This window comes from Priapulus caudatus, unplaced genomic scaffold, assembly GCF_000485595.1.
Source record: "Priapulus caudatus unplaced genomic scaffold, Priapulus_caudatus-5.0.1 Scaffold1052, whole genome shotgun sequence".
In the NCBI taxonomy this organism is placed as follows: Eukaryota; Metazoa; Priapulida; class Priapulimorpha; order Priapulimorphida; family Priapulidae; genus Priapulus; species Priapulus caudatus.
Window position 1 is genome coordinate 113,808 of NW_014578113.1, and position 13,751 is coordinate 127,558.

The following is a 13,751-nucleotide window of genomic DNA, read 5'->3' on the forward strand; positions in this document are numbered from 1 at the left end:
CGCGGATCCGGGCTGCAGTTTGTCGAGTCAGTGTAGCCACTTTCAGATGACGTCACTTTTAATATATATCATATTATTAAATCAAACTTTGTAGTCTGAATGAGATTAAGCGCCTCAACCGTTTATGTTCTTATTTTCAGAATTTTTACCGTAACCGTTTTTGAGATAGAACGTGCTAAAAACCCAACAAAACGTAAACGGGGCTAGCAGCGACCTGGCATGAAGCGCGCGGCACCGAAATTTTTCGAACGGGGGCAAACTTTGAGCCTCTTGGGGCAGTATAAGAACTCATTAATATCACTTGTTATTGATATAATAATGTAGACCATACCTTACTGCTCATCTGTAAGGGTGTTTCTTTTCTGTTAAATAGTTACATCAATGTGAAAATTGTATTTTTGTAAAACAAACGCTTCGAAAACATATTTCCCGACATGGTTTGAAAAAGAAACACCCACCATTACAACCGTCATTCGTCAATCTATTTAGATACGTCATCACAACCAATTGAAAAACAGTTCTTATACTGCCCCTAAAGCATTTTGTAAACCAATCCCTGTGGGCATTACAGCCTAGAAATAACACGCTGTCAAGTGTTTGCTGATTGGCTGAATCGCGTACGGCGCGTCATATGTTTTCGAACGCGTTCCTAGTGACTAATCCTTGGTAACGACGGCATGGGCACACACTGCTGGCAGACTTCGAGGGTAAGTTTCGTTTTGATTTCGCGTGTTTATTATTTATCTAGAAGCTGTTGCTTTACAATTTTATTACAAATTTATACTGAGATGGAAGCCTTATTGAGTATAGCAATAATTTTGATAATGTAAATGAGTTTGTTGAACGAATACTCGGAATAGACGACTGATAAAGTGATAATTTAATAATTAATATTGAAATGAAAATATGCGACCCCGGCACTGCCCTGGCTAGTACTAAATTATAAACAAAACTAAGAAAACGTAGTTAATTGGCTTTTTAATGCTATAAATGTTTCACATTGAAGGTGTACCTTAGCTGGACAACAGTGTATACGACAATGAAATGTTCTTTTATGCCCTACTCTTGTGCTGCAGCTGTTTCAATGATTGCAGTAATTGTTGGATATTTCGCTGACATCTCAACTAATTTGCTGTTACTTTCAGATACAAGTATTACAACGTCAACGAGAGAAAGAAAGAAAAAGAGTTAGTTATAATGGCTGATGTAAGCAGTAGTATGGCTGATGTAAGCAGTCGTGCTATTAAAATTAATCTGGGATTTTGTGAAAGAATTAAATTAGATGGCGAGACATTGGCAACTGTCAACTCGCCAACATTCATTAGTCAGTATAGCAGATCAGATCTAGTTAAAGGGGTTGCATGGGAAATTTACATTCATAGTGATAGAAACATCAAGACATTTCAGCAGTGGTTAGTGAAGCTCTTCTGTGTAGACATCGAAACTAATGTGCTACGTATTAAAATGAAAAGGTTAGATAGCAAGGTAAGGTCATTCCGAAGACATTGGGACAAATCCGAAAACGAAGCAACAGACTATTTGAAAACAAGTTTTATAGAAGAGTATGGTGAGGGTAGAGATGAACGTAGAACTAGAAGTAGAGATAGTCTAAATTGCTAGTGAAAAGAGAGTGCATTCACTAGAACGTCAGTTGACGGACGTGTGTAAGGTAAATAAAAGGTTGACCGAGACACTGACACGTTCAGAGATAGAGCAAGCAGAAGAGATGAGCAAAGTGTGGAGGGAAAAAATGTGCTTGGAGAGGAGGCTAGAAAGAGTAGTTGAGGAAAAGGAGGCACTGCTAGAAAATTCAAAACTGAGAGATAGTTGCTTTGCACCCAGAAATGTGAATAAGAAATTAGCTAGGAGAGATACCAAGATAGAAGTGCAGTCTGCGAAAATAGTCCGACAAGAGAAAATGCTGAGCGGTGTGGAAGGATGTAGTGATAGAGAAACAAAAGATTCTGTCACATTCGAGGAATTGTTAAAGCATGCAGATGATACTTGTAGTAAGCTAACCAGTAAAATCGAAGAAATAGAGCAATCAAGAGCCAGGCAGTATAGTAAGGTAGCTTACTGGAAGAACCGTGCAGGGCCAAGCAAGGAACCATTCTCAGCACAACATGTCGCATGCTTAGATGAAATTGAACAACTAAAGAAAAGTGTATATGATGCATTAGTTAATAATAATCAGCTTGTATCGTACATTGCACAAATGCAAGGGGAAAAAGAGACAGAGTTCTTCAGTGATGGCAGGTATAATTCAGTCGTCCATGAGGTATACCAGACTCTCGTATCGTTAAACGTTGGCACGCAAAATTGTGAAGCTGTTGTTAGGGTAGTTCTAAATAGGCTAGCCGGTCTAAAGGTAGGGAGACTACCAGCAAAAGATTTTGCAAGAGCTGTAGCTGTAGAGGCAAGAATTCTTTCACAGGCTCAGGTGTTAGAGGCTCTAGAAAATGATGAATTCGCAACATTAGGTGGGGATGGGACTAGTAAGAAGGGTAAACATTATGGGGCATTTGACATTCATACAAGTGAGGGGGCAACATTAAATTTAGGGTTAAGAGATATGGCAGAAGGGGATGCTGGAAGCTACTTTGAAATTTTGCAGGCACTACTGAAGGATTTGGCTAAACTAAAAAGTAATGATGAGGTGGAACAAAATGGATGGGCAAATAAATTGCTAGTAAATATCAAGAACACAATGAATGATAGACACATTGTCAATAAGAAATTAAACAAGATAATCGAGGAGTATAGGGATTCTGTATTACCAGACATAATAGAGGGATACAGTGAAATGACAGAAGATAAAAAAACAGCATGTGCCAAACTTAATCAGTTCTACTGTGGAATGCATCTTATAGTTAATTTTGCAACACAAGCTAATGCAGCCCTAGGTGTTTGGGAACGTTGTGTTTTAGGGGAAAGTTTCAAACTGGTAGGCTGTGCTAGTGTAGGAGCAAGGTCTAAGGCAGGGGAGTCAGGAGCAGGTAGATTGATAAGAACGGCATGTAAGGCAGTGGGACCGCAGGCGTGTGAGAAGTCTGGTAGAGAGCAAGTCTTTAAAACTGAGGTGAGAGCGAAGCTTGGGCATGCAGACATTCCACTAGCACCCTTTAGAGGCAACAGAGTAAACGTTTTGTTCTATAATGGAGGGGGGCTATACCACTTGATAAAAGAACTGAATGAATTCTTCACTAACCATAAAGAAAATAAATTATTACAGGCTGTTGGAGCAGATTTAGGTGTGCCTGCATTTGTATCTGGATGTAGAGCTTTAGGAATTGTGGAGAAATTAATTACCAGCCCCTTATGGAGAAAAATTAGTGTAGTAGATCACATCTATGATATGAATCAAGCTTATCAACAACTTAAGGTGTGCTTAGAGAAGTGGACAAATGATAGCATGGAGCTTGTAGACGGTAGTGCGAAGTTGTTTGGGGAAGATACGTTGATAGAGTGGAATGCAGTGTGCGAGTCCTTGTTTAAACCTTGCGAGCTTGATGAACAGACAAAGCAGGCTCTAGAATTAATCTGTTCCTCGTTATTAGTCATTGTGCAAAGAATGTTAGGAGATCACTTAGAGGGGGGGGTTCATACTAAGCATACAGAGGAAGATAGGATAACAACTAAATCAGTTCCAACAACAAATGTTAGTGTAGAAAGAGATTTTGGCATGTTAGATAGAATTCTAAAAGAAAAGCCAAATGCCACCACAATAGCAATAGAAGGATTAATTATGTACAAAAAAAACAAGACTGGTGAATGGCTTGGCCAGCTAGCAGACGAGAAACGCACGGAGTACATTGAGTGGGCAGCTAGATCAGTGAATGAACAAAGAGTAGAATTTGTTAGGTGGAAGAAAGAGATACAAGAGAGAAGGTTGCAGAAGCGAGCAGAAAAACTAAATGTTGCAATGAATAAACAAAAGCAATGCAGAGCCAGAATAGATAAACTAACTCGAGAGCTGTGTAGTGTGGGTGGGCTTTGGGATACTGAAGAAAAGGCTAGGTGTGAATTAGGGAAATGTACATCTGAGAGAAGCAAGCTGGAAGCACTGCGAATTCAGATCAGGTATCGCAAAGTAGTAATGCAGGCAGAAAATGAAGGTAATAGGCTTAGCCTTTCTAAGAGCTCTAAAAAGTTTAGCGTAGCAGTTTTGACTGAAAACCTGAATGCAGTAATTAGGGAAGCTAATCGAGAGATGGAGGAGGTTTATGGTGAGAGTAGTGTGGCTAGTGGTGTTTCACATGAGGCAGCAGATAAGCAATCAATAGACGAGGCAAAGGAAAAGTATGATGAGGCAGTTAGAAGTTTAACAGAGAAAGAAACTAGTGAGCCAGCAAGAAAACGTGTTAAAGCATGTCTAAATGTGGCAAGTTGCGATCCGAGGGCAATAGTGGGTAGGTACGTAAAGCATTTGTGCAGTGAGCAGGGAAAAGATGAGTGGTTTTCTGGTGTACTAGTAAGGGTTGGTTCAAGGTATGGGATTAGGTATGATGGGTATAAAGAGATATTTATGTGGAATGTGAAGCAGCTACAAGAAGACATGGAGAAGGGAGAGTTACTGGAGATAGAGTTAGAGCCAGAGTATTTAGTTGGTAAGAATATAGAGCATTTATGGATTGAGGAGGATACAGGAGACGAAGTGTGGTACAAGGGAAGAGTTGTGGACCGGGATGGGGATAATTATGTAGTTATTTATGAGGATGAGGATGAGGAGGAGGAGGAAAGTTATGAAGAAGGTCATGAAATGAGTATAAAGGTTGATTTGCTTACTGATTATATGGCTGGAGAGGTTAAACTTATCTAGGTTAGGAATTCATCTAGGACAATTAAAGGTAATCTGTGACCACCTCACCTGAGCAATGTGGTAGCGGTGGTGCAACTACAGTTAAACTTATGTTAATGGACACCTGTATAGAAATGACACATAGCATTTGCAGTAGATGAAGTGGCAGTAAACCTCTCAGTGCACCTTGCTTTGTTTGTTACCAGTGCTAGCTGTCACCATGTAGGCATGATAATAATGTATGTCATTCTAGATTTGTGGGAGCTGGATAGGTTCAACTACAAATGGCCTTCACCAGACCTGAACCTGATATATAGAAATTTCTATCCTACTGACCTAGAGAAAGCTATGAGCCCCACCCCCGTGAGGTCTGTCATAGCGGTGCAAGTCCTTAATGACTCTGAAATTGAAACATGTACGTACCACTATCATTTATTAGTCTGAGATCTAAATTGTAATAAATCATACTTTTTCTAGCAGCTATAAGCCTGTTTCAATTTAAGGCTATGGTCATTTCAGGGCACAACTTGCAACTGGCTAAGAAACACCCATTCATCAAGGCCGTGGTAGGATGGGTCGACCTCACCAACCCAAATGTAGCGTACATGCGTGATGTGAATGGAAAACTCTGTATATACCAGGAGTGGCGTCAGAGGGGGCTAGTCCCCACCACTTATCATAGGTTATAGGACCTATGATAGGTGGTGGGGACCTTCATCAAGACCTTCTATTTGTAGGGATTCTTGATGAGTGGTGCTACACTAGTTGCAGTAACTTATTGAAAACGACCAGCAGGAGAAAGGGCTTATTTATATTTACATGATACATTACAATATATCAGCAACTGTATATATATAAAGTAATTATTTCTTGCTAAAATGCTTAAAAATGAGGTGGGGTGTTGGGAGAATAGGACATGTTCTATTTTCTCAACTCGGTATTGCTGAATTGTATAGGTTTTTGCCATGCGGGCCACTCATAGAACAGCAATCAGGAGGTGTGGCGGCTGTGGCCCCCCCACCCCACCTAGGGTGAGAGCACATTTTTGCTATCGTCGCCACACTGGCGGCATGGAATAAGCCTACATGCAAACATGCGTATTCGCGATGCCCCGCGCACACACTGCTGGTCAAATGTTGAAACGTTTGCTGCCCCGCGGTAGATAACGTAAGAGCTTTGAACATATAGAGAGGTTGGTAGAAAGAAGAAAAACGTCGCCAAAGTTGCCTGCATGAAGTCGATAGTATAAACCCAGCTTAAGCTGGTCTGCGTTAACTGACCTAGTAATATTATCAATGTGAGCGTGATTACCTTCCTCAGGAAGATAGGTCAATTGGCCCACTGTACAGCCGAGATATTCTAATGCATACAGTAAAAACCCGCGTATAAGAACCTGTATTTTTCCAGGTTAGCCTAAAAAGGTTCTTATATAATTGGTGTGTACTGGGAAATTAGGCTATTTAGGTTCTTAAATAGGTTCTTATTCTCTTTATAAAAAAAGGTGCTTATGGCTGGTAGAATATTGGTGTGGTCCATTGTTTATACAAAATATTCATATAATTATATCTAAATGACTGCAATCTAGACAAATACAAACCCTATTCTACGTTCTTATTTCTTTTTATGCCCTTTATACCTAATAGAGGTATATAGACCACCAAGAACTTGTTTTAGTTGATTTATGAATTTTAAAGTGTTAACTGAATTTTATCAAATAAGAACCTGTTTCAAATTTTAGGCTACAACAGGTTCTTATGTCAAGGGGCTCTAAATGGAAAATCTTAGCCTAACAGGTTCTTAGGTTCTTCACTAGGTCCTTCTAGGTTCTTCTTAGGTTCACAGGTCCTTCACTAGGTTCTTGTACGCGGGTTTTTACTGTAGTATTTCTCACGTTTTTCATGTATTTTGTACAGGTCGAGCAGAATTTAGTTACACTGGCCGAGAATCCGCTGTTCGTTGGTGTAAGAGATATTCTCGATGAGCACGAAGATAATTGGATGCTGAGTGGTGATGTCCAAAGAGCACTCCATGTTCTTGATAAGCTTCAGCTGACCTTTGACCTGCTTGTGAGGTACTGATATATGATTATTCTGTCTATAGAGAATAAGTGGCAAGTTGTAGATTAAATATAATGTTAATCAATTGAATTTTGGTTCGATTTGTGTGAGCAAATTATTTTATACTGTTTTTAATTGTAACTCGAATGTGGCATTTTCATATTTTATGTGACATATGGAATAAGAGGAACGAAAGATTTATTTTGGAAAGGTATCTTCTGTCCAATGATTTTCCTGTACTAGTAATTGTAAAATGCATGTTCTAATGTGTTTTTTAATATTGTGCTTTTAAATCCCTAGGCCACGTCACTTAAAGTATGCTTTGCAGCTGGTGGAAAACTTCCCAGGGTAAGTGAATATAAAATGTTAGTTGCTCCTAATAATTCAAGTTTATGTTTTCTTCATCCACATACAATTTGTAATAAATCGCAGTAAAACCCACGATAATAATAGATCAAAATATGAGTAAATTTCAAAGCTTCAATGAAAATAAACTAAAACAGAAAAACATGTATAATTCCTTGGTTAACGGTTCTTAAGATACATATATTCAATTTTGTTCCTGCTGTATAAATATATAGGCAAGTATAAGTGAACCTTAAAACTGCAAATTGTATATGGTGGCATGTTCTACACAGGAAGGCCCTTTTGAACAATTCTGATTAGCGTGCAGTTAACTGTCTGTAGGATGGAAGTTTTGCACAGATGTTAAAAAAACTACAGTATACGCATTGCAAATGTATACTCAGCAGCATAGCTAACTCATTTTGCCGAAGTGGGCAAATCCATGTGTGTGTCGTGTTCTAGGAAGGTGACTACCATTGACCATGTAATGTATCTACATTTCTCTGGGGGCAACGCCCCTCCCCCGGTTAGCTAGGACCCTGATACCCACTCTCGTTTTGCACACAAAACCTAATGTCAACTTCAGAATGCTTAAATGAATTGTGACATCACTTCATACTTATGTTTAAAAAAAAGCGTTCCCAGTAAATAAAAGATTGATACCGAATGCCTGGACTGGGCTAAGCAAATTCATAATGGCAAAGGGCAAAAACTCAGCTGAGTTATGATGACAAGGGAGAGACGCAGATCCCAGTCAACATACATAGTGTGATGCGGTAGATCTAAGACGAGAGTTATCTGGATGACTACAAGAGAATTTACACTCATGTTATTTACATTTATTAGGCTTACATTTTGTTTGCTTTTTACAAAATCTAGAGCAACTGCATGCCTCCCTTGTACTGCCCAAAAGAATATGGCCCTGCCTAGAAATTTCTCAACACTGTGACTCCAACTGCCCAACACTCTGTTAACGTTCATTTCAGATTGAAAATCGTTGTTGATCATATTGCCAAACCACTGATAAAAGAGCGAGTTTTTAAAGGATGGGAAGAAGATATGGCTGAATTGGCCAAACATTCGAATGTCTTCTGCAAACTGTGAGTACGCTCGCAATGCATTATGGAATAGACTATATCAATGTGTTTGTTATTAGTTTTATTATGTGTTTGTGACAGGGGGTTCAACTTGACGTATTAACATGGTTCGCACAGTCCTTGAAAAGTCCTTGAATTTAACGGGAGTCCTTGAAAAGTACTTTAAATTTAGTATAATGTTGAATTTGGGCTTGAAACAAGTGCCTCGATTTCATGAAGAAGTGTCCTTGAATTTTTCAGAAAGAATCCTTTGCCATACGTAATAAAAGAAATTTAGTGATACATCAATTAATGTGCAAACCTCAATAAAAATTATGCATTAAATGAGCTCTAAAAAAGCTATAGACGACATAGAAAGTTAAATGATGTTCACAAAATTCAGCAGTACACAAGTTCAAGTAAAATCAGTCAAGTAAATCAAGTATGTTGTAGAAGTACGTTGCAGTGATTAAGAATGGGTTATTAATTATCCCAGTATGTTTTTTGTACTGTGTATGATATCCAATAAATATGATTGATAAGAAGTTGTCCTTGACATTTCCGATAAAATGGTCTTGTGAAAAGTCCTTGGAAAAATTTCAGTCCCTTGTCATGAACGAATGTATTAGAATGCAGCTAATAGTAGAACGTCAAAATCAATTCCAGCCACGCGTGTGCTTCAATATTAAACCGGAACAATCTGCAGCTTTAACTACCAGAAGGGCTAGGTATCAACCAAAGTAGTGGAGAGTGAAAGGTATTGAGCACGCACGAGCAGTATAGTACATTGATCCATTGGCGAGTGAAGGCAGCAGCAGCAAGCAGAGCAACAGGCCTATAGGAAGCATTTGGCTTTGCTCTGCAGAGTATCGGTCTAAATTAAAGGACATATGCGTTTTTTAGAAATCTGGTATTTGTGAATAGATGCAGACCACTACAGACATTGGAAAAAAAGCGACAGACTTTAAAGCCTCTACATAAATGTAAATGATCCAATGTGACTATTAGTTATTTTACTGAAGCTCAGTGTAATGTGAATTGCCAACATATAACCATGGTATCATTTTTCGCTTGTGTATTTTCTTTTAGTTATCCTCTGAGTTCGCCACAATAATATTTTGGAATGTCACTTTCTTATTTCAGTTGAGCACGGATTTTACCATGTAAGACAGAATTCACTGTACTAAACACGATTATTTACTCCGTTTTATTTATGGTATAATTTTGCATCGCTGATGGTAAATAATTCTTTACATAACATTACCCGTGTGAATTCAGAGTAAAAATGCTTATATTAATTATCTGTTGTAGCATATCGTCTTCATGCTTTGGCCCTCATCGTGTGCATGTTTGCAGTTCTAGTATTAGGCCCGTCTTGCATAGGCAGTCTGAGAATGCATCGTATGCGATGCTTTAAACAACACATTGAAGAGGTATGTCTGACGCAATTCTACAGAATGGGACCAGGCGACGGATATAATTTGGGCAGAATGCTGCTGAAATTTCTTACTCTGATTGACAAAACAATTGTTGAAGAAACTGTTAGAATTGGTTACATCTGCACGTTGAAAAATATGTAAACTGAGAACTGTTGATTCATCTTCAACACAGAACCAGAGGAGGCATATCAATTTAGTTGATTACCTGCTCTGGTGAACACTAACAATATGTATAGATAGCAGCAAAATGTGTTACTTGCACGTATAACTGTGTGCAGACTTCAGGTATTGTAATGTGCATGTGAAAACAAAACAAGAACAATATTGGACCTTAGAGAATGCCAATAGTTGCCTGCATGATCAAGCTGGTACCTAACATAAATACTTCTCGCCACTAATAGTCCCCACACGCGAGAGGCCAAATTAGTGTTGGCCTATATAGTTATGAGAAATTGTGTCGTATCTGAGAAAATACGTAACCAGTAGTAAAACACAGAATGTTATCTTTTAAAAAACCTGCCGAAACTTTGCAAACCCCCTTATCAAATGTCTGAGGAGAGTCACTGGGATTTATGCACGAATTTGTCATGAACATAAATTGTCTGAGTGGGCAGATATTTCTATTCTATTCTCTCCGGAAGTTCCAGGTGCAGGATGGGGGATGCATCGTTATTTATAGTTTCTAACCGTTTATCAACTAGGTTTATTAAAATACGATTATGTTAGATTCCTGGGCATACATGGGGACTAGTAATGGGGGAGTAATAAATTATTCCTCGGGTCTCTTTGCTGTCATTTTTCTTGCTTTAGAGTCAGCAATATAATGTAACTTTCATCCTGGATTTAATGACTAGACAATCACATTTAGTGCATGGGAGTTGGCTATCGGTAGGAGTTTGTGAATCGTAGAAGAGCAATCGAGGATATACATGGTTTTCGAGTCCACCAAAACTGATATTCCCTCAGAAACAATGGCAATGAGTTGGGGTAGATATAGGAAATAGGTAACGGCCAATAGTCCAATATACGCGTTCACACGGTAGGCAAACAAAGGCGGTATTTAGCGTCACACGGAGGCTAAAAGTGCCCGCGGAATCCACAAATACGGAAATCTAGAATAGATTCGTATTGTTTGGAAAATACGCTCATCTTACGCAGAGTGTCGAATTACTTCATCGTGGCTTGAGAAATTCGATCCGGTTGGACGGTGTATTTTGCTCGTGTGGTGAACGCTAAATGCCGATATTTCTGAAGCGCGTATTTCTATAGACTGGGTCCTGCGGGCATCGGACAGTTACAAGCTGCGTAATTGCGGAGTATGTCGGGCCCGGGGACCAGTCTAACCAGTCATTATTATTCAGTGCTGCTGCAGGCTGGATTGTTTCGCTTTGACGGCACATTGTTTTTTTTTTTCAGTGTACGAAAGAGCACGCTCGCAGAGGCTCGCAAATAGCATTTCTGAGCCGGGCCCGAAACAGCGTCTAGTGGAACGTCGGTTCGCGGATTTGGGGTGCCAGACTCGGGATTGGCAAATACGAATTTCTTAAATACGGCGAGGAGTTCGTCCGTGAACGCAGCTATAATGAGAAGAATTAATATAGTTTGTGCTCTATAGTTGAGCTAGGACTTAAAATGTAATTTAACGTCATATGTTGCTTATTACTGGAACAACTTTTCTCGTTGAGGTGGAAGATTACCGCGGTTTTAAACAGTATTTTCAGTGAACATCAGGACCGAAGAGTAAATAAAAAGCGAGAGCGGTTTTTTAGCTTGTATAAATAAAATTTTTCGCCCGAAGGAGTTTGATCGTATACTTTTATATTCGGATTTGCGTTTTAAACTTTATCGGAAAGATGCGCGCGAGGAGGTAACGCGCGGGGGATGCTTTCATAGAGTACCGTGATTTTAGGGATTTCGTTAGTGTAGCTTCGTGTAAGCGCGCGTTGCAGTGTGAGTCAGCAGGCTTGTAGTTGGGTTTTGTGTCGTGTTCATCGAATGTACACACGCTCGATCCAGAAGTTATTATCGGATAAATAGTCTATACAGATCCTTTACTACACAACACAGTTGCCGCGTTTCTTTCACTTATCTTCTGACCGCTGCCAGATTCACTTACGGACGAGTGGGGCCTTCGAAGCCGGGATCCCACCAGCGAATCATTAAGGAGTCGAGTGGAACACGAGTGGAAATAACTCATAACCCGAAGAATAAGAATGGAGCATAATAAGTGTGAGGTGGAGATGGATGACGGAGGAGAGCATGAGGACCAAGTTTACTAAAACAAGACACATGAGGGTAAAACGTTGAAAAGTCCAAAGAGAGGAAAAAAATAGATTTAAAAATGCAGGAAAGGATGGACCAAGTTACCTAGCCGTACAAGACGGGGAATTCTGTTGTTCCTGCGATTAAGAACACTGTTGACACAGAACGAAACAGAATTACGCAACGCACAGCAGAACTGTAGGAACACTGCAAAGCCCTACGTTTAGGCCCGAGTACATCCAGTGAAAATGTAATAGAAACAGGTACTTTTTGGTGGACAATCAAACTGGAATTCAGTTTGAGTTAAAGACGAGCAGAATTCAAACAATAGAAGCAAAGTTCAGTATTTGACTAGGACATGCATCAACAGCCTGAGCGCTACTATTCGACATTTAGAGAGATTTAAACAGGACTACTCACAATATTAAGATGTTTTTATCCCATTTAACAGGCAACTGGCATTGTGGGCCCTTGGTTTTAAGATTTACAACTTCCTTCGGTCAATACTGCGGAGGTGTCAAAAAAACCATTCGAGGGTTTCCTACTTGAAGCGAGGATCAAGGAGTATAGAAGCAGCATAAACGGCGACTGAAGGAGGAGATACGAGGCCGGAAGACGGCAATACTTCTGCGCCCAGCATTAACGTATTACGACAGTTACATGGTCCCGACAAGCGGACTACACAGCACGGAGATGAATTCCCAAGAAAAGTTTTAGAGCTCTGGCAGTATCCCTCGAGACCGCCAGTAGGTCGCCACTGAGAAGGCTATGCAGAATGTACAGGTATGTTTCTCAATTGGCCGTGTCAAAAACTCGAAATTCAGCACAGTCTTCAGATATGACACTATCAAAGTGGCTCCAGTATCGGAACGGAACGCATCTTGAGAACCGTACACGCACAAATCAAATGAGATGATTTGAGGTGTATCGCAGTGAGTCTAGCGAAGAGGACAAAATCAAGTATACAACGACAACGCGATCTGCCAAGAAAAATTGATTTTTAAGCGCGCCGGACTGGCAGGGAAGGCGAGCCACCATCAATGCGACTGTCGGCTGTCGAAGATCGCCGCATAGATTGTTTGCCAGCAGGAAGTTCAGATGGCATGACTAGATCTGGAACAACGTGGAATGCAGGCCAAAACAGAATCGCTTGTGTTTTTGGTCTTAGTATGCCCATCGTTGAGAAGTGGAGCGATATGTCGGGAATAGTCGGAGGTTGTATCAAGTTCCCACACGTTTATGACTGCGGCGGGGGGAAAAAGAAATAGATAGACTCTCTGCATGGGGAGAGGTGTCAAAACAACTCTGAAGCTAGTCGGGGCGTCTAAAAACGAGTCGCACTACAATAAGGGCCCCTGGCAGAGTGGCTTAGAGGAAGTTCCTAACAAATAACAGCGCAATCGTGTACATGCAGAATGTCAGTACCGTGCGGGGACAACGAGTGGGCGAGTTAGACACCGGTCAGACGTACCGGACGGGGGATTGGACGGTGACGGGTGTAGAGGGGCAGCCTGTTTTCGACGGGCAGGCCGCCGGAACAGACCTCGCCGACCTCGAACAGGGCCGAATGTGTCAAACGGACACTCTAGTTAGCGGGTTAATGGACAGGCTCGGAAGAAATGGTCAGGAGGGGGAGCTGCGAAGCGGTCCTCAACTGAGGACTCGTCTCCCGGAGCGTCCCTTGTAACAGCTTAGCGGAGCCAGTAAATCAGAAGACCTTAAGGCGCGTAGGCACCGGCACCAGATTGAAAGAAGATGCAGATCTTGAGTGTGG

The 13,751-nt window shown here is 40.5% G+C and overlaps 3 protein-coding genes across 3 annotated transcripts in view; all 3 read left to right on the forward strand.

The window, feature by feature from the left end:
- Positions 1-1,579: 1,579 nt before the first annotated feature.
- LOC106815155 lies at positions 1,580-3,409 on the forward strand (the record flags this gene model as incomplete). Its single annotated transcript, XM_014819587.1, has 1 exon — positions 1,580-3,409. A coding segment is annotated over exon 1 (1,683 nt), but the record flags the coding sequence as incomplete, so codon positions are not given.
- On the forward strand, positions 3,403-5,020 carry LOC106815158. Its single transcript, XM_014819590.1, has one exon. It carries the CDS (start codon positions 3,413-3,415, stop codon positions 4,817-4,819), a length of 1,407 nt encoding a protein of 468 aa, XP_014675076.1. The 5' UTR covers positions 3,403-3,412; the 3' UTR covers positions 4,820-5,020.
- Positions 5,021-5,035: 15 nt separating this feature from the next.
- The window catches only part of LOC106815156 (uncharacterized protein y4mH-like), an 11,920-nt gene continuing 3,204 nt past the window's right edge, over positions 5,036-13,751 (forward strand). The window contains exons 1-5 of the mRNA XM_014819588.1: positions 5,036-5,213; positions 5,318-5,394; positions 6,712-6,869; positions 7,156-7,203; positions 8,187-8,300. Of these exons, the coding sequence (XP_014675074.1) occupies positions 5,036-5,213; positions 5,318-5,394; positions 6,712-6,869; positions 7,156-7,203; positions 8,187-8,300 (575 nt within the window). The remainder of the gene's footprint in view (positions 5,214-5,317; positions 5,395-6,711; positions 6,870-7,155; positions 7,204-8,186; positions 8,301-13,751) is intronic.

Excerpts from the sequence above, each read along its gene's own strand:
- LOC106815158 (XM_014819590.1), top strand. The coding sequence starts at position 3,413 with ATGGAGCTTGTAGACGGTAGTGCGAAGTTGTTTGGGGAAGATACGTTG.